The following is a 20,981-nucleotide window of genomic DNA, read 5'->3' on the forward strand; positions in this document are numbered from 1 at the left end:
TTTTCAGAGACCGAAATACGGCAGAGTCTTCAAATTGGTTCTCAGTTTTACCATGCAGTCTTATGCGATATGCTTGTGTGACGAACGATAAAAATAAGCCCAAGTGTATTCTTAAATCAATTCACAATAAAAAAAACTTGACTCCTCGGTGCAAGGCCGAAGAATTGCAGAAGTGTTGCCAGAATATATGTATATTTTTACACTAGGACAGGATGTGTCTTAACCCTCTACCGCCGTATGTTACTCTCCGGGAACACAACTTCCAACTTAAATTATACGTAAACTATTGAGTGTAGCAACCTGAGGACGTTTGTACGCAACAGAGAACATTTTAAAGTTAAACTTCCAACTTAAATTATACGTAAACTATTGAGTGTAGCAACCTGAGGACGTTTGTACGCAACCGAGAACATTTTAAAGTTATACGTGGCGGCAACCATCAATGCAAGTCATTTTGCGCTCACTAGAAGGTATCCTTTTTGGGAAGTAGGCATGTGACAATATAGCTCCGGTTACTCGTGTCAGGTGGTAGAGGGTTAAAGTTGTCATTAACTGATTATTAGTTATATTTGTAGCTCAGTTTTTGAATTACAAAAAAGTAAGTTGACTACAAAATTATGGTATTGATTCTAGCCATACCAACGTCCCCCAATGCGGGAGCATCGACCATCATTTTACTGTGAAGTTCCGGAGCTTCACGCGCACAATTCAGCGTTTCACAGCACAAGATCAACTCTGAAAACTACTAAAGCACACGAGTGAGAACAAGTATTTAGTACGTCTAAGAAAAGTAGAACTGAGCTTACAAACCTTCCACTTTTACATAGAAACTTGTCAATATAAATAACCAGTTTTCATCACGTTCCAGTAATGAAATTTCAAACATTCTGATCAATAAAAGAACAAATCTTTGCCACAGTCATCACGCGTCAAATATGCTAGTCAATTCAGCATATCAATACCAACTCTTATAAACTCTTCTAATTTAGTACTTTTCTTACTTCAACACAGAAAATAAATCTTAGTCATCACGAACACTAAAACGTAAGAAATGTTACGTCACGCTAAACTGTCATGCGGTCACTAAGCACTCCTTGAGTATTACTTACAGTAATTGCGAACTTAGAATTGCACGTTGCACGCCATATAAATTCGTACTATGTCGCTGGAAAATTTTTCGTGCATTTAGATCTTCTGATGCCATTTCAAATGAGCCAGAAAGATAACTTAAGAGCTGCTCTTTGAAATCATTCACGAAATTCAATAAATTATCTCTTCTATTGATAACAGACAAATTACACTAAATCCGGATTTTTCCAGAAAGGAATGTAACCATAAATCTAATACCAACTATTGAATTCCTATTTATAACAAACCCAGTACAATAACATTATTATTCTAAAACCACCTAACTGTGCTAAATTACATAGCGTTGTCATAAACATTAAATATTACTATTTTTTTCATTATGGAAATATTTTTCAATGGCACAATCTGGTTAAATGACAGGGCATTAATTATAGTCCTTTTTGCCGTTGTCGAACGTTGCTCCACCAAACAGCAAGAGGCCAACCGTAGCACTGATGCAGGCTGTTACGTTATTTTCTCGCATCTGTCTCGTGTTGACATCAGTGTTGCGGGTACCGCTGCACGAGGAAGTTGTAGACGCTCTCGTACACGATCATCATGATCCCAGCACCGGGGCCAAGGCGCAGAACTTTCGGGACGAGGCCTTTGTACAGCGCCATGAACCTGTCGTGAAAATAGCGTGATGAGAGTTGCAAATCTGATGTTGGGAACAGCTGATCACATATAATAAAAGAAGAAAGTATGAGGTCGAATATGATGAGAATAAGTTGATAAAATCTCTAAAGGTGTAAGATAACGGTTATAGATGAAAAAATACATGAAACAAGTATGTACGGAAAATAATTTATCAGCATAATACTAAAAGAATATGACATCTGGAAATGAAACTAAAAACAATCAATTTTGATACAATAGAAAATCTCGAGTTGAAAAAAAAAATTGAAGTGAATAGTGAAACGCAGTAAACTTTAGATAAAAGTTCAATTTCGATATTTCAAAGAAGCAAATGTTGGGACAAGTGTTGGATTTCAAAAAGTTCAAGTCGCTTATGCTAAATGCTCATTTCTACCAAATTAATTTCTGTACTTTGGAAATATGCTTCTAGACAACCCAGACTTGTTGATCTCCCGAATAAGAAACGCTGACTTTCACCAGAAAACTCAAACAAAATCTCGCTGGAGCATGTGACATAGTCCAGACGGAAATTTCAAAATTTTATAAACGTTATAATCGTACAATCGTAATTGTTATGATTGATGATACTCATGAAAACTACAAACCCAAATAAAGCGTTTCGCCACGACGTTTAAAAATAGTATCACTCGAAAGCTTCAGTGTTGACCAGATCAATTGACAAATTTTTCCAGACTTCGGTAAACTTAAAATATAACTACACCAAAAATATACGTTTCATACCGTAAGCCAGCAATAATTTAGAAACAGAGCTCTCCTCACCCCTCCTCCCTGTAGACAATGGCGATGGAAATTTTTGCTAGACTTCGGTAAACTTAAAATATAACTACACCAAAAATACATGTTTCATACCGTAAGCTTTCAATAATTTAGAAACAGCTCTCCTCACCCCTCCTCCTTGTAGACAATGGCGATGGATGAGAGCGTGCCTCTGTACTTGGGATTGCGCGGGTCAGCCTGCGGTCCTTGTATTCTGCTCTTGGCGACGTCGAAGGGGATGTTCAAGATGCACGCCAGCACGCCTGTGCCGAAACCCACGAAGAACTTTTGCAGGTTGTTCTGCCAGTTTTCCTGCATCATTCATGGATAGGATTCAATGAAGAAGCAAACGCAAATGTGATGCATCCTGTATCATTCATGGATAGGAGAATTCAATAAAGAAGCAAACGCAAATGTGATGCAATTTTTGTCCCAGACGCGTGAGAAGAATCTATCAGTAAACATACAGCGAGCACGTTAAGAATAAAATATGGCGATTATCGTTCCGTCGCTTCAATTCAGCAGATGCAGTCATCGCCATACACAGCCAAAATCCAATTTTAAAGACAAAAATCCTCCTGAACTCAGGTACTTGTAAATACAAGGCAAACATGGATGGTTTTCTATCCTTATTTTTCTTGGAATTATATACTTGAAATATGCCATGCTTCGCTCCACGAATCTTTCTGACATGATATTTGTATGCATTTCCCCCCTCACCAAGAGAAGGAGGTACAACGAAAAAGATAATTTATTGTACTTGAGACCAATTATTAACCGCCGTAGCTTCTAAAAAGTGAATTTTTTATTAAAACTGCCAGCTTCTGTTCAATGCGTAAATGAGCTTATCAAGAACGTGTAGCTATGAAAAGGGACTCAATTGTACATTTGTAACAGCCATCTTGGTAACAGACTTTTTACCTCAAGCCCCCTCTAATGGTATCCAAATATAAATTAACAAATCATAAGTTCGTAAGGAATTAACAATCATAAGTTCGTAAGGAAAAAATCACATGCAGCTGAGTTTATTTTAATTTTGCTCTCATTAAAAGAGGATGAAAAACCAATTGGACAGGATGCGACATTTTAGATGACTTGAATCTGAGTAACGATCGCATGCAACTAAGCAAGACGTCCGAGAAAAATCAAATGTAGAACATTTTCCTGCTCATCAGCCTGCACTTCACGAGTTCGTTACAATTAGGTAGGTTGGACATGAACAAACCTATTCTGTACGTATACATGTTTTAAGTTGTACATTTCATTCTTCTTGTATTGTAAACACCACAACCTTCAGCATAAGTAAATTATCATGCGTGCACAACACGGTGGGAACCACACCTGGCGAGGAGAGAGCACTTCAGTGTTGATGGTGTGAAAGAGGCCGAAGTAGACCATGTTGAAGGTACCATTACGGCCGATGGTGGCAGTCATGCCCTTGTTCAGGCCTAGGATGCCTTCACGTGCGATGATCTCCCGCGCTACAACGAAGGGCCCTGGCGTCGCCGAGTGCTTTGCTCTGCACAAATATCAGCATCACTGTCAGGGTAGGCAGGCAACTGTAACGAGTTACCGCAATAGGTATGTGGCGGCCAGTCATAGTATAGTATAGTAACTTCGGCATTGAAGAATAGGCCTGGATAGGCCTGTCGCCGATTCTTGTACTTTTCTTGATTAGACTGGCCTTTTGATCAAATTTTTTCACGGACGGTAGTCATGCACGAATGCAGTCATACATGAATGTACAGGACCGTGATGACAGCATGCAAAGCTCTCAGTCAGCTGTGGGGATATGGCAAGTTTTGTAACTAAGCTGTAAGAAGATGCTGATCACCTGTCAATTTATATTTTTCAATAATTGGGCGTGGTGACAACTTGACAGGTTTCATTCTGTATTGGTAGGAACATGTTGACAATTTGGCAAATTTCACTATTCAGCTGTGGAAACTTTGTGAATAATTTCAATGCAGCCTATGAAGCGTTTTGTCAACTTCCTGTTAGTTCAATCCAAGAAGACAAATGAAAGTAATAGCATCTTCAGTTGAATTCTGTATCATTGCTACAGAACTAGCAGCCTTTTGGTTAGTATTTTACTTATTTTGTTATATTTAAAAACTTTTAAAACATATGCTATTTAAGAATTCAAAACGGTCAAGTTACTTGATGTACGTACATAATAAGGCGAGAAAAATTGTAAAAAAAATAAAATAATAATTATTAGGAGACTATCAAGAGAATTACCATGCAGATTGACATACTCCACACCTTGGCATAATATGCTGTTAAGAGTACCTCGTATATTAGAGGGCAAATCTCTCACAACATTCATGCACTCTTATGAGAAGAAGTGAACTCATTCATGCACTCTTATGAGAAGAAGTGAACTCATTCACGCACTCTTATGAGAAGAAGTGAACTCATTCATGCACTCTTATGAGAAGTAAGACATGCAAGAACTGAACTCACTTGTTTGCCTGCTGAGCCACTTTGACAACCTCAAAAGGGTTGACAAGGATTGCCTCAGTGACTCCTGACCCAAGGCCAGCCACAAAATAAGTCTGACACACCATGCAATAAAAAATTATCATCCTTAGTCAAAACGAAGACAAATTTATTATTTACTACAAAATTATTGGGTTCACAACAATAAACAAACAAAATAACCGGGCAAATAATACTCAAACAAAATATAAATGAAAAATTTTAATGGGTAGGATAAAGAAGAGGATGTATATTAATAGAAAAATTTTATTCTAAATTGCTGTCAAACAAAAAATACAGTTTCTTCTAGCTTCTGAAAATCTAAAAATATCTCAATCCAGAAAAAAAAAAACAATAGACATCCACTCTCAAGAACTACTAAGAAAAAATCTTTTCTGCGATAAGCAAGGATACCCCTGAATGTCAACTTTTACTAAGGAAAATTCAAAATGCATGAATCGGGTCAAGTCCAGGGCTTTGGCATGACCTGGACTTTTTTGGTGGAAATCCCACAATACTGTTGGAAGAATGCTTGTTCCTCAGAAACTTACCAAAACAGACCTTTTTTTTACTAAAATCCAGAACTAGTTCAATTCTAAAATCCAAGAAATAACAATCACACAGTAAAATTTCCAAAAATCAAATGAAACGTGGGAGAAAATGCAGTTAAAAAATTTTTTTCACTCGCTATAAATGTTTTTGATGTTGTAATTTCTATGGCATAAGCAAATGCTACAAGCAAAACAATGAAACTATTCTCATAAACTTACCACAGGGTTCGAAGCTCCCATAAGCTCCTTATACATTTGGAATGTCAGGAACTGGAAACGTATGGAATCATAATTAAAGATCCAACGTGAAAATTTTTCTTGTTCATCATCAAAAGGCTAACCAAATGATAATTCTTTACAGAGACAACATTGGGAATATGTACTTTGCTGGGTAAATATTCGTTTAATTGAACAAATTTAAATTGTATGATCAAGTTTCTCTGAGAACATATTTCAGTGTAACATGTAACAGTTGGAAAACTTATAGAATCCAGATTGTGCTTAAATAGTTTGATCTCTCAAAACTTAGGCCAACATTGAACAGATTCATTGAACCAAATGACTACAGTTAAGGAATCAAGAGCGAGACCCACTCTTAACCAAAGTGAAATAGAGTAAAAACTAAAAAGTATGTTAATTAACTAACAATATACAAAGTATACAAAACAATCCTGCAGTGAAGGTTGAAGCTGCAGAAGTAAATTCTCAGGCAATTGTGGGTAATCATTGAATGTTTGTAATGTGATAATTATCAATGAAGCCAATGAAGTGAAGTCTCCATTATATGGGAACAATAAAATTTGAATTGGTAAAGAAAAATTAACTTAATTTTTTAAGTATGATATTACGTTCATAATATATATTTAATGGTGAATGATCAAAATGGTGGTTAATGACCAAAATTCTTAAATTCCTTAAAAAAAATGTGCATAACAATGAGAAAAATTGTGCGTACAGAAATACATTTTTAACAAATTTCAATACAACATTTTAAACAATGAAAATCAGTCAGGATGTCAGAAAAATAACCTAATTAGTAAGAGAAGGGGCTATCAAGCACAGCCAGTGATGAAGAATGTAATACAATACCAGAAGTTACTCACCTTAACAGCTCGCTTAGGAGTTTCCACCAGCACTGGAGGGATGACTCCTTTATACAAGGCAGTGAGGCCCTCATGTCGAGCTGTCTTCCTCAAACAATCAAAAACTGATGTGTAAAAGTGAGGGTCAGCAGGATTACCCCCAGATTTCTGCAGTTGAAGACGGGTTTTGACAACATCAAGTGGATGCATGATGCAGATCTCGCAGAATCCTGAAAAGAATCAGAATAGATTTAGCTGAAAATTAGCATGAGATGTGTGACTATGAACTAGGTACATGGCTGGAATAGATTTGAATTATGGGAACATTAAGTTTCAGGCATACATATGCAATTGCTGAGAGACAGAGAGAGAGAGGATATACTACAATAAAAACTTTATAAGGACATTTTATTTATGTATAATTCAAAGCAGAATCTGTATTTAACTTAACTAAGACTAAATACTTTGGCTGATGAGTCTTCGAAAGTAACCAAATCATAACGAATGGCTGTAATATTATACACTTCCATAAAATGGCCAACATAATGATCTCGTGGCTGTAAAATGCAAGCAAGCGAGTAAGAAAATAATTTTATCTCAAGCTTCATTGCATGCAAGTCAGGCTCTATTTGCTTTACTTAATGGATGGACAATACTCACCAGCGGAGCCTCCGGCAGCCAGGTTGATAGCCACATTTCGTAGCGCAAAGGGGCTATTTTTAGTTTGAGACGTCATTGAATGCTATTAATTAGAACTGACATTACCAGGAAACCTTATGACTGCTAGAAGAACTTTTAAAAATAAATATTTATTATTAGTAATAGTTGGCATACTTGGCAATGCTAGACTGCTAATAGTAGTAGATATTAATTGTATGATTTCTTAATTCTTAGTAACATCACTAGGGTAAACGCAGTATATTCCGACATCGTAGGTAATTCCGTCACCTCTCCAGCTTTTCCTTTATATTAAGCTTTGTTTTAGTTCCATGCGTTCATTGATGGTTGAAATGGTGACGTCATACATTTGCGTGTCGAAATACTGCAAAAACACTAGGTCTTGGCCATATAGTGGGAAAATATTGAGATCCAAAGAGAGACAATGCATGCCACGTGGTGAGATCATCGAAAAATGTGTCAAATTTGACAGTTGAAGACTTTCGTTATTCCCTTCCTACCCCCCCCCCCCGCTGAGCCGGACCGGTCGATGCTCTTGCAAACGCATAAGTACTCACAATAATTCCCTGCCACCATGCATGATAACATCAATACCTATTAAATACTATATTATGTAATATATTATTAATGAAATTAGAAAACATTGTCATTTGTCAGTGCAGACAGTGCAGCAAACTTCATGTTTTGATAAATTTTCAAGTTAAGAACAATTCAGATATGAAAAATAGTACTACTACATTATTAGTCTACATAGCCTATAGGTATATGACTATATGTATATAGGTATCATATCCTATATGACATATGTGCAGATGATAAAAATTAGGATCCATTATATATAAAAAAATATATAATGGATTAAATGCCAGTTCAGTTCAAAGACAAAGAGGAGTTTTTCACTTTCATGTCAAGTATGACATTATTAGATTGTGAGCACAAATAATAAAACAAAATCTTTGTAGCCTACCTAGTTAAAGCTAGTTTGCGTTTGTGAAAAAGGCATGGCACCGTGGCACGTTGAATTCTCTTTTCTCTGGCAGAGTGGCAGTGACATTGCCTTGTGCCTTTCATCAGTTTGACAGTTTCATGTAAAATATTGCTGTAGCTACCTAGGCTAACACAATAAAAATCATATTTTATGAGCAAACAATAGATCAAGACACAACAGAGCAAGTAAGCAAGTTGCAGTTCAATTTTTGTTTTCTCATATTTCATTGACACTTCACACTTGTAGCCTAGGTACTATGATAACTTGTAGGTAGTAGGTACCGTATAGGTACTAGCCTATACACAAACACTTGTGAAGCCGTGCCCGAAATTATTCTTTGCTGGACTGCTGGTAGCCTAGGTGGTAATGGTAGCAATGATAGCTACTTTATTATAGGGCCTAGCCTATATCACTTAGTCTTCACTTATAGTGAAGTTATATAGGTAGCCTAGGTACTCGTACTCCATACTCGTTATTAGGTACTAGGTAGCTACTCGTGCTAAGTTGCTAACTGCCTGGTATATATTCCTAGTTATATTCCAAGTTATTGGAAATTTATAAAAGTTTTTGCAAGTTAACTCTACGCCATGAAAGACAAAACACAGTTAACACAATAGCCTAGTCACAAGGTAGGAGGTAGATTACGTAGATAGATGTTTAGTCGACGAACGCAGTTGCCTGCAGAAACACCATGGGCCACTTCAACCGGCCGCGCATCTGGGAAGTGAAACAACTCAACAGCCTTTGTGCAGCACGCGAGTTAGTGCTAAGTGTTTTCCGATCGAAGAAAAAATGCTCTCATATCTGTTCTTCTTCTTCTTCTCCGGGTATCCACGCTGACGCTGGGTGGACTTAAAGCCGCAGGACAACCGCAAGGATGATCGCTGGGCCTGAGAGCTTCTGCAGTCATGTCTGTTCGAAGGCCTATCTTGTACAGTGATGATTCTTCAGCGGATTGGCAGAAATTTATTATTTGTTGAAATGTAAAGAATATAGCTGGAATAGGCCGTGGGCTTATTTCTTCAATGTCGACACTTCTATTCTATTATATTCTAAGTTGCTCTAAGGAAATTTTCGACAATCGACCGGTTCGAGTGCTGACAGAATAATGAACGGTTGCATCTGCACGGTGGTAGTGGTGTAAAAGAGTTATTACGCAGTTTCGATCCCTCTTGAGAGAATGGGTTGACGACAACGTAGTTTACCAGTTTACGGGATCATTGGAAGACGGCCTACGAGAACCACGTCTAGGCACCACGTAGTAAGCTCTTAGAACATATACTCGTCAGTGAGATTATGGTAAGCTGAAAAGAGCACAAACTTCTTTATACAAAATAACTTGACTTGCGGATAGGCTCTCTCACGATAAACAGTTGCTTGGCGTAGTGAACGAAGTATTGAAGGCTCTCGAGAATGAATACTATGAGGACTTAATGTCCGCCTTTTTGACGTTAAATTGGAACTCCATTTTGAGTCTATCACTCACAAGCAAGATTTGCCCGGGTCCCGGCTGATAACACCAGAAGCCACAAGACCGTAAAAGCCCCCTGACATTTGATATCTCCTGCAAGCTGACGTAAACATCCTTGCAGTCTAGAAATAGTTAAAAAATATCTTCCAACGCTCTCAAATTCTTCACAGTTGACAAAACTTATCGCATTACGACTCAGCAGCATGTATGTGTACCTGCGAGACTCTTGGAAAGTATCTCGAAGTAACGCTAATGAAGTCTGGGTCTCAATGAAGTGGAGAGCCAGTCTCCAACATCTCCAGCACGGCAAACTCACTTCACAGCGCTCGCCCATCACAGCCGATTGAGCCGATACTACGCCAGTTGCGGGGTGAATCTTCACCTAGCAGGGGATTTTCACCCAGCAGGGGATCTTCGCCCAGCAGGCGATCTTCGCCCAGCAGGTGATCATCATCCTGAAGGGTGGAGACAACCTAACCTTTGAAAAAACAGCGTAGAGCACTGCGGTATGTCTTTTACCGCTTTCAATAGACCTTCAGAGGGTACAACATGCTTAGTGGCCTAGATTAGCCAACGTTGCAAGCCATGCTGAAGCGTGCTAGGTTAGTCATACACTACATACAGGGTTTGCAATAACCCAGCCAATATCAAATCGACAGCTTCCTGACGAAAACTGCCACATTCAGAAACCATAAATTTAACCCTAACCCAACAGCATGTTATCCCCTATAGCAGGTTTTGTGATCGCCAGATGACATTTTTCACCCAGAAACTTCCTCGGGTATAACCGCCTGCTTGTTGGTGGCAGCCTGAAACTGTTGGTTTCGGAGATTTGTGATGAAGGACGGCGAGACGAGGCAAGGCTGAGTTTTTGCGGCTTCGTGAACTGAAAGAGTGGAGGAGTTGCATAGAAGTACGAGACTACGAATTCTTGAAAAAGAAATATTTAAAACCCAAGAATAAATACATGACCAAGAGAGTTCGATTTGTGAGCACGGATCGAGGCTTATACAGAATTAAATTATTTAGATTTTTCTTTTCCTTCAGATTTTAGAAATGTAATAATGAAGAAATTCTACAGTAAAATGTATATATATAGTTATACCGACACGAGCAGAATAATTGATAATAATGAATGTCTAAGGTCAAGCAAAAAGGGCTTAGCTGGATCGCATACGCGCAAAATTGTCAACCGAGATATTTCTATAGGCTGAATTTCGCATTTTTAATTACTGTCTACACTCTACACTCTACACTTTACATGTTCGGTAGCTCTCACGCGAGTTACAGACACTCAATGTTACGCCTCATGAGTCAACTCTGCTAGGATAGATAGTTAAAATGCTTAACAGCATACAAAAACAGTTTGTTTTTGCACTCAATTTCGCTTATCTAGATGATAACAAGCAAAAATATTAACCAATTTATATTAGAATTACAAGTAAGAGATCGAGCTGAGAATCTTTGCAGTAAGTTACATGATCACAAAAACGTTGCCAGAATGCGAGAACGTTTTTCAAATTTATCGTGGATAACTTAAGACTTTTATGGAATTCGTTCTCTGTTCAAATTCCGCTGCAAAATTTTCCCTGTCTCGAGGAAGGTGCCGAATAAAAATCGCGACAAAATCACGTTAACGTTTATTTCACCTTCTAATATTAAGGATAAGTCGTAAATAATGCCCGTGTGCAATTAGTGCCTTTGAAATATTTTTCTTCGCCACATCAGATAAAATGATTAAGCAATCGCTCCAAAGAGCCCAATTTTAGCTCTATTCATTTTTGCGTTTCGATTTATTTCCACGATCTTTTCTGCCAAAGCAAAACGACACAAATTTCCAGATGGCTACATAGATAAGAAGAAGAGCGACATGCAAGAGAAGCAGGAGGTCGAGATGAAGCAATTGCACCCAGGTGAGGTCACGCTCAGGGGAGCGCAGGTGCACCGCCCCCTGGTGGCGGATGACGTACTCTGTCCAGTACACGGCCGTCTCCACGGCGCTCATCGGACGGTCCTTCATCGCCGCTGAAATTGATTTTATGTTTTCCTGGTACCTGAAGTATAAATTTTTATCTATGAAAAATTTTATTTCGCTTCTTCTTTTCTCTTACTACCACCTCTCAACCCTGATACCTTAAGCAGCTGTAGCCAGTAACTCGAGTCAACTCAACATTTCTTTCAGGCTTCAGCTACATGAAGATGCAAAAAAAATTCACACGCTCGCTGAATTCATTTGACAGGTTTGATGAAGTGGCTACTTAGCATTTATTCCACTTCATTCCCTCATGAGCTGGTGAAAATTTTATTCATGAAACCAGCTGCATTGGAACTAGCGAATATCATGCTGGAAAAAGATGTTGAAATTTCGTTATCCCAAATTCCTCTTTCACATATTTTGGTTCATGTAGCAGAAGATTTTATTTCAAGCCTGAAAAATATTCAGGTTAATTTCGCGCAACTTCTTTTATTTCTTCTTATATTAGCACTGGAAACTGGTCCATGCAGCCCCGCGCACCTTCCCTTATTGAACGATTGATTGTAAATGTGGCATCCACGATAATTAAAGGGCAGTCTTTCGATGGATACTTTCCTTCTTATGTAGCGGCACATCCTACATGTATGAGGCAGCGGTTCACGTTTAGTGTTGAGACTAACATGCATATGATTCTCTTCTATTTTTTTTATAAGCACAACGCTCTCAACGTCTTGTTTTCAACAAATGGCAGCGAACTCCGTATTTCGGCTCAAAAAAGCTCTGAACATTTTCATGCTGTTTGTTACAAAATTTTCTACTGGCTACCCATTTATCTACTGTCTATGTGTTAAATTTATGGCATGGGAAAACTTCGTGGCAATAACCGCATGAAGGTAGCACATGTCTAAGGAAGGCAGCGGATTCCCGAATTCGTCTAACAACACCAACAGCGTCTTACACGGCTACGGCAGAAGCCACTAAAATATGACGTAAAAATTAATTTATATGTTATCATGTGAAAGTATTCAATTGCTTGAATACATTGATTTTTATGCAATGTAAATTTTAGCGTTTATAATCATTCGTCATTGGACTCAACGAAAACCTAAAAAAGTCATCGGATCTTGGCATAACATTAAAACCTTAACTACTTTTAGCGCATTTTCTCATTTATGGAAAAAATGCACTATTGTGCTCGCCATGTCCGTCTGTCCGTCCGTCTGTCCGTCCTTCCGTGACTTCACGTTTTCGTCGACGAGAAAATGCGCTCTCTGTCACTCACTGCAGTGAGTACTGCGTTATATTTTTTCAGTCGCACTTACATGGGATTTGTGATGAGCTCCTCTATGGTGTCGATAAGCAGCTGCTCGGTGAGGTCTGGCCAAGATATCTTTCGTCCAATTCCCATAACCTCGTGCAATTTAGCATTTTTGGGCTGATCGGCGAACACGGGCAAGCCCAAAATCGGTGTGCCTAAATGCAGTGCTTCCAGAGATCCCAGCAGCCCACAGTGCGAGATGAAAACTTTAACGTTCGGGTGAGCTGAGGAAATTATTGCATCAATCCAGTATTCCCTTTTTAAACATTAGCAGTTCGTTAAAAAATTGGCATCTGCGAGAGTCTATGTTTTTAATGGTAAATTATATTTTCATTAACCTATCCTCTCTAGGATATGACTGCCGTCTCATGACTGCCGTCGAGGTATTACCCACTCAAAATTTCGTGCCATGAGTCTTTTTTCCGATGTGCAACTACCTCGCAATACGAATAATCCTGGTGACCACATCCACCTCGAACGCTGTTAAAGGCACTTACCCAATATATCCTGTTGAGGCATCCACTTTTGTACGAATACATTTTTCAATTTTTGCTGAGGCTCTTCTTCGAACTTCCAGAGGACTTTGTAGGGGAGCTTGGCGAAGGCGCTGAAGAAGATGTCTTTGTACTCCTGGGGCATGGCGCTGCTGCGCGCTACGGAACCCAGACTCATGTACACCACCGGCGTAGTGCCAGACAAGAAGTCCGATAGGTCCTGGAAAGTATAATAAATTAAATATCTTAGCAGTATGAAACCATTAGTTTGTTTGATACAACTATAGGACAACGATTTTAATTTTTTTCGATTGTGAGTCTCGGGGATCAATTGAAAAATAACCGCATTCGATACATCGTACAACATTCATCCTCTATTTAAATGCATGTGATACAAATTGAACGATTATACATGAAGCCGGTATTAGAAATATGAGGTAATAAAATTCTATGAGTTACAATTATAATTATATTACTTGAAATTCAGCAAACGATTCGTTAGAACGATTTTCAATTGACGATTCTTTGGGATTTCTTTTTCGAGTTTGATGAATAGCTGAAATAACTTCAAAGTCGATATAAATTCATGGGATTCTTATAATTATACATGTTTCTAAAATATAGAGTATATTATATATAGCCAACACTTTCGACTATATGAATAAGTTCTGTACCTTTGGCAATCGTTTAGTTGGTTCAATGTGCAGGCCGCCAACTTCAACCTGGTTTGGTAGTAGAGGAACTACCAGACTGGTGCTGAAGTGGGAGTTCATCAAAGTAAGACTTACATTGCGGGCCATTTCTCTGAACGAGGGCAAGTCGGGAAAACGTTTTGTAATCTGAAAAATCCAAATCCAGGATTAAGGTCCTATTGGGCTCTTCAGTAGACTACTTCTGAAAACCTTAAATGATACGTAAGTGCCCCATTGGTAGACTAAACTATAAAGAAATATGAGTTTTTATCTCTCGAGTAAACTAGGTTCAAGAAGGTTAAACGTTCAAAAAAGCATCTCAAATGCAACACAAGTATTCGGATGAGAGAAAGATAAAATATGAAGGAAATGGTACATTATTTATTTCACATATTACTTTTTTAAAGTTGCAAACAGACCAACTTGATGCAGAATGACTGATTAAAAGTACTTATATCAATCTGATTATATGTCAAGTTCACTAAGAATTTAGAATTAAAGAAAATACTAAGTAAATTCATCACATATCTTCTTTTAAAACATATCTTCACAAACACCAAATTTTCTTCAAAAGCCACACCCGGTCATTGGGGAAAGTTTATATCAACCCTTCTAACATTCAGCAGACCTGGGCCATACTTTCAAAACTCGCGAAGTGAACGTAAGTACTTACGCTCTATTTTCTTGTCTATGATTGGTGGATTTTGCTTGAAAGGCCGTCAATGATTGGCTGATGTACTTACGATCTCTTAACTTTTTTTGAAAGTATAGGCCCTGTTGGGAGTTCAATACCTCGTCTTGAATGGGAGCCTGAACGGAATATTCCCAAGAAATGGGGAAAAAGATACTGAGCGCCAAGTTCTTCCAGCGGCCCAGAGTAGATAAAGGCTTCGGTACTTCCAAGAAATTCGGTACGTATGCAGGGTTGAGCGTGTTGCCCATGATTGAACTCATCGTAGGATCTAACCCTCCAGTACTGACGGCGATGAACGTGTGGTTGAACGTGAATGGGTACATCACCTGCATGCGCAAAACATATGGTATAAAATGTAAAATATTTTGCAAGAAATCACTATTTCATTGTTCATATCACCTAAAGTTCTGGACATGTATGAAATTGTTTGGCATTTATTTTCAGGTTTGTTACCAAATTCAATCAACTATACCCATAAAAAAATTTGAACTTCATTGTTAGGAGGAGTAAAAAACTTTGTATGGCGTATAACTAAAACAATTCGAGATTTTCGCAATAAGAGAATTTGCGAGATTACCCGTTGAATTTTGCAGCAGTGCCTATATTTTGAGCTATGCTGACAAATATCTTTTGTGTAACGTTCATGCCATTTGCATATTGGTCAATATTAAGAGCATTACACAATAAAATGATAATAGTCCCTGTTTAGCATCTATTCTAAAGCAATAACCGGGAATATATGGTATCTGCGATGTCACAATATAAAATCAAAAAAGAGAATTTTACATGTGTGTCAATTAATGCCGGTACAAAAAATGTTGCATATTAAATCACTGCAAATTGAAAATTTGTAGTTCAAGCGCGGAATTATAATCCACAATTCTTCACTGAGCTCAAAAATATCATGAGTAATTAGTTTAAAAGTTACCTTAAAAGTTATAACAGTGTATACTTTTCTGAGCACACAAATTTTCCGAATCTAAATTACTCACTCCCATTATTTCGCCTCACCTCGTTGAAGATAGAATCAAGAAGAATCACATCAAATTCCTTTCTTCTGTTATACAAATTTTTGACGATAGGAACGTCGTAGATGTCTCTCGCCATAAGAGGTAAACGCTCGTTGAACATCTTGAACATTTTTTCATGGTCGTCCATCATATCAAATGTGTTAATGGTGTCTATTTTAAAATGAACAAGTGGATTTTCATAATGAGTCAATCCAGGAATTTCTTCAGCTTCAGAGAGAGGACTGTTGCTCAGCATTGTTACCTGAAAGAATTTATGATTGTATGAGTCATGATCTCCAATCATTAAAAATAATGAAAACATGTTTAAAAAGCGATAATTGCAATTACAGTCATTATTCAAGTGTACATGAAAACTGTCTATCTCTATATTTGAACATTTCTGGTGGAATCGTTACTATTTATAGATATTTTTCACTATATATATGACAATATATGACCACATACAACTAACTTTTCATACTTCGTTACAATGCTAAGTACAAAAGAAATTATTACAAATATTCATTGACTAGAAATAATATAAATAAAATGTCCCACTGCTTCCTCTTTCAGCAAAGGTTTGGCGGCAAGCGGTCTATTTCTTCTTCATATTTTCCTGGCTTGGGCTTAGGCAGCTAAATCATCTTTGACTGAATCATGCTACAGGGCTTCTCGCGACTGCGTCCTTGTTCTCTAGGCTGCGTATCGGAGTATATCCTTACTTCTTCTGGTGAAAGAATATTCTGTAACATGTATTTTGGGGAGCATATTCGTTGTTATTATTGCCTATTCTGGTAGTGATCACTATATAGGTAAGGGAGGGTGATAGGTCATAGTCGTCGGTTATACTGAACCCTTTATAATCCGCTTGTTAATTGAATTACATTTTGGTCCAGTTGAAAGATCTTTTAGCTGAAAAATCTTTCGTCTCTCGAAAACCTAATGTAATATCTTTTGATAATATTTTTCTCTGAACTGCAGTTTTTATTAGTTTTCAACGTCATTTATTTGTAACGGGCAGTCCGGCCTAGAGAAGGATGTTCCGAATACTGAAACATCCAACGACTGCCATTTATCACTGCAATGTGTTATTTACTGCTTAACAATTGAATATTCACCCCTCCTGAGGGTGCTCTGAATCCCATTAAGTTCCAAGAGGTGCATCATTTATCATATGAGGTTAGAATTATACTCTAGGAAAGGTAGCACTTTTTCCTGAGAGTTCGGTGTCAATCAGGCATCTCATTCTATTCATTATAATTATATTCTAAGAGATATAGATTGATGGAAAAGTACTAGACCTGAGTCAGCATGGACAACATTACGTGACAGATCACGCGATCAAGAACACAGTAGTGAGCAAAAGTCATAAGTCTATTAAAGGGCTGGGAACCTTAGTAAGGTCCCCCAGTAGCAAATAGCACGACGCCATGTGACATTCGTTAGAGTTACACCGATCTAACATTCGACGTCTTAGTACCGACTGTACTGTTCTCTTATGTTTATCCAACCCGTATCAGAATACGTTCGGTGACAGATCTTGTCTTACTTATCCCTCGCGTACTTAGTCAAGGAATAAGTGTTCTCAGGTAAACATACTCGTAAATATATTATTCATCAGGTTGCGCCTAATCGTTCCGCCTGACATGTGTTTCCCGAAAAGGGATGCAACAGGTCGTTGCATGAGTGCCCCGTTCTGAACTTAATTGATATCATAGACATTTGTCCAATTCACTTATAAGTTACAACTTCATGAGGTTTCTGCACAATGGATGATGAAGTCTCATCCAAGATCTAAACTCGCGAGCTGTCGCGAAAGCTCGAAAACGATTGTAAACTTTTTTAAGTTTACCAAAGTATTTTATTGTTATTCTTTAAAGTAATCTTATATGCGATTGGTTGTATTTTAATTTTTAACAAGGCAGTTCATTACTGAACATTCAACAGTGTATTCTTATTGTCGACTCTTCCACTTCGAGTGAAAACGATCGATTCACCTTGTATTAAGGTTGCTACTTGTCTTAAAAAATTTATTTTGAGCGCACTATGTAATTGCACAGCAAAGCTCCAATTCGCTATATATGCAATTTTTTGCATTTAATAAACATAGAAAAAATATGTAATTGGCTTAACTTAAAAAAACTTTTGCCCATTAAAGAGGTGCATGACAGAGCAACACGCCTCTCTGCCACGTGAATCAATACCGAAACTTGTGTGCCGTTGCTACCCTAACCTGTTCTACAATATTTATTTATATATAAAGTAATTGATGGCCCCACTTCTCCCTACTTATGAACACGTGATACAGGTCCGAACAATTTGAACTTCGGCGGATTTCGTCTTGATTCAATAAAAAATCTGATAGAGCTGTCGATATCGTAAAAGCTCTGCAGGGACCATCCTGAGTGCTCGATGCATAAAACACAGAAATGTTAAATAGTTTCCAGCAGCCGTGCGTAAGAGAAACAGTCAAATTTACAAGATGTTTTAAACATGCACGCAACCATCATTTACATATAAAAATTCATTGAATTCACCTTATGACCGCGCTGCGTGAGGGCCTTGGCAAGGGGCATGAAGACGTTGCGGTGGCTCTTGGAGGACACGGGCAGCAGCATAAGGATGTTGTAGGAGCGCTCAGGCGGTGGCAGCGCCGCGCCAACTGCCTGTAGCGCGCCTGCCAGCACTACGAGCACCAGCACTCGGAGGCCAACCATTCTGTGGGTGGCAAACGTGTCATTTAGTGGACGTGATTTGGCCATAAGCAGTTCAGTGATATTATATGCTTGCTTCATCATAGACTTTCATGCAAAGCACATTTCAATTCCTCAAAGAGATTTTGACTATTTCTGTTGAACGGCTAGCAAACTTAAGGCCAAAATTTAGAACGCAGAGATCTATATTCAGAGAGACCTTCTGAAATGACCCAGATAATTATCCCATTACAACAATGAGCTGTTATAATTCTTCGCAAAATGAATAATAGTTTCGTTTGAAAAGTTACTTTCACGGCATTTAAGCGCTTTCAGGTTCTCCTACATTGAAACTTTTTAATAATTTCTACAATTAAACTGCAACATAATTTTATAAGACTACTTACTAAAAACCCTTCAGAAAAATTGCCAGCATATCAAGAGGGAAATATTACTTTCTGCAGCGTATCCGGAACAAAATTTATAAATTTTATCTTCACACTCAAACGCAGTAGTATTTATCGGCGACTGATAAGCCTCTTATGATTAACGTTGCCCATCTTGACATGGTAATTGTGCGAGATAATTCGAAAGAAATAACCAATAATTGTGTCTGAAAACCCGTTAGGCTTAAATAATTAATTAGCGAGAATATCAAATACTTTATTTTTTCCAAACCGCATTTAACTAATATGTTACTAAAATCAGTGTTCACAAATATATTAAAAAGTACATATTATGAAATGTAACAAAGCAATTAAGAAGAGCTGTACCTTCACCAGATGAGAACCACCCAACACGCTGGTCAGACCAACTCTGATAGAGGCGCTTGCCGGCTAACAACCTGCGACTCGTTCTATATACGTAGGCGCATCGCGCGACTACGTACGAAGTCTATTAGATAATGCGAGATTTAGATTAGCATTTCATTGATAATTGTGTACATGTGAATATTGCGTACTGTGTTTTTGTTGTATATGCCAAGTTCAATGTGTGTCAGAGCATTGAAATTCAGGCCAGAGACGCCGATTGAGCTAGAAAAGTCTGAAGCAGAAGATATGCCAATTCAGAGTCTGAGATTAAAATTAAACGAAAAAATTGGTACGTGATGTTTGCATTTCTTATTTTTGGGTCAATGTTGTGTTTACTTCACAATTTCGTCTTAATTCGCGATTTTTTAATTAGAAAAAAAAACTTTTTGCAAAATTTTTACACTTCTCTTTGACTTCACTTCTTGTTTGTTTGTCTGTCTGTCTGTCTGCTACAAATCTCATAATCGATATTTAACACATTTCTACCTCTCCAATCGATCTGAAAGTTCGCACGCTAGCTTAAAGTCGGAGACAATGCGTGAATCAATTGACAGAATAATCAATTTTAAAAATTAAATTTTTTTCAATATTAAGAAAAATTTTTAAATAATTTTGTCTGCTACAAATCTTATAATCGATATTTAACACACTTCTAGCATTCCAATCTATCTGAAATTGGGATAATCAATTATAATTAATCAATTGACACAATAAATAATTTTGAAAATTTAATTTATTTTATGTATTAAAATAATATAAAAATTAATTTTTTTAATATTCGAAATTAAAATTAGAAATTCGTTGTACATGTTTTACATTGGAGAAACTGGATTTTTTAGAAGTGTTGACTTAAAAAAGTAATTTTTAAACGTATATTTTTTTTTCTTTAACTTCACTTCTTGTTTGTTTGACCGTCTGCTACAAATCTTAGAATCGTTATTTAACACATTTCTACCTCTCCGATCGATCTGAAATTTTGCACACTTGCGTAAAGTCGGAGACAATACATGAATCAATCCACAAAATGAAAAAATAAAAAAGTAAAAAAATTTAAATATTCAAAATAATTTAGAAAAAATATGATTTTTTATGTTTAAAAATAAAATGAGAAATTCATTGTACATGTGTAACATCGGAGAATCCGGCCTCTTTATAAGTGTGGTATTTAAAAAGTTATTTTTGAAGGCATATTTTATTATACAAGTGATCTTAAGTTCCGCACCTTAAACTTTCGATTCCGTGTGTCCATGCGGATTATTTTATATGTACCTATATATATATGTATATGTACATATATGCTTGTAAGCATATAGGTACAATAGGAGGCGTGTATCTAAAATGCGATGGAATCCATCGCACCAAGTTCCTTGATCATATTTCATTGAAGATTTTCCCAGTAGTGCACCTTTTTAATTATTTTACAGCTTATCGTGCTACAGTTTATACATATATAAAGAAGTAAGATAAGAGCCTTAATCAACGTCAACCTTAACAATCGGTA

General features: G+C 37.4%; 2 protein-coding genes across 2 annotated transcripts; both read right to left on the reverse strand.

Annotated features, from left to right (window-relative positions):
- Nucleotides 1-548: 548 nt before the first annotated feature.
- LOC108682507 (mitochondrial 2-oxodicarboxylate carrier) lies at nt 549-7,449 on the reverse strand. The gene is made up of 7 exons (XM_018171682.1): nt 7,316-7,449; nt 6,677-6,885; nt 5,793-5,843; nt 5,008-5,099; nt 3,883-4,060; nt 2,672-2,853; nt 549-1,752 (listed from the first exon to the last, which is right to left on the reverse strand). The coding sequence occupies exons 1-7, from the start codon at nt 7,389-7,391 to the stop codon at nt 1,629-1,631; spliced, it is 912 nt and encodes a 303-aa protein (XP_018027171.1). The 5' UTR covers nt 7,392-7,449; the 3' UTR covers nt 549-1,628.
- A 3,967-nt stretch (nt 7,450-11,416) lies between these two features.
- On the reverse strand, nt 11,417-19,498 carry LOC108682499 (UDP-glycosyltransferase UGT5). Its single transcript, XM_018171667.1, has 8 exons — nt 19,442-19,498; nt 18,513-18,693; nt 15,977-16,237; nt 15,064-15,291; nt 14,254-14,418; nt 13,583-13,799; nt 13,090-13,309; nt 11,417-11,846 (listed from the first exon to the last, which is right to left on the reverse strand). Exons 2-8 carry the CDS (start codon nt 18,690-18,692, stop codon nt 11,564-11,566), a joined length of 1,554 nt encoding a protein of 517 aa, XP_018027156.1. The 5' UTR covers nt 18,693; nt 19,442-19,498; the 3' UTR covers nt 11,417-11,563.
- Between the last annotated feature and the right edge of the window lie 1,483 nt (nt 19,499-20,981).

Source organism: Hyalella azteca, unplaced genomic scaffold (genome assembly GCF_000764305.2).
Source record: "Hyalella azteca isolate HAZT.00-mixed unplaced genomic scaffold, Hazt_2.0.2 contig16906, whole genome shotgun sequence".
Lineage (NCBI taxonomy): Eukaryota > Metazoa > Arthropoda > Malacostraca > Amphipoda > Hyalellidae > Hyalella > Hyalella azteca.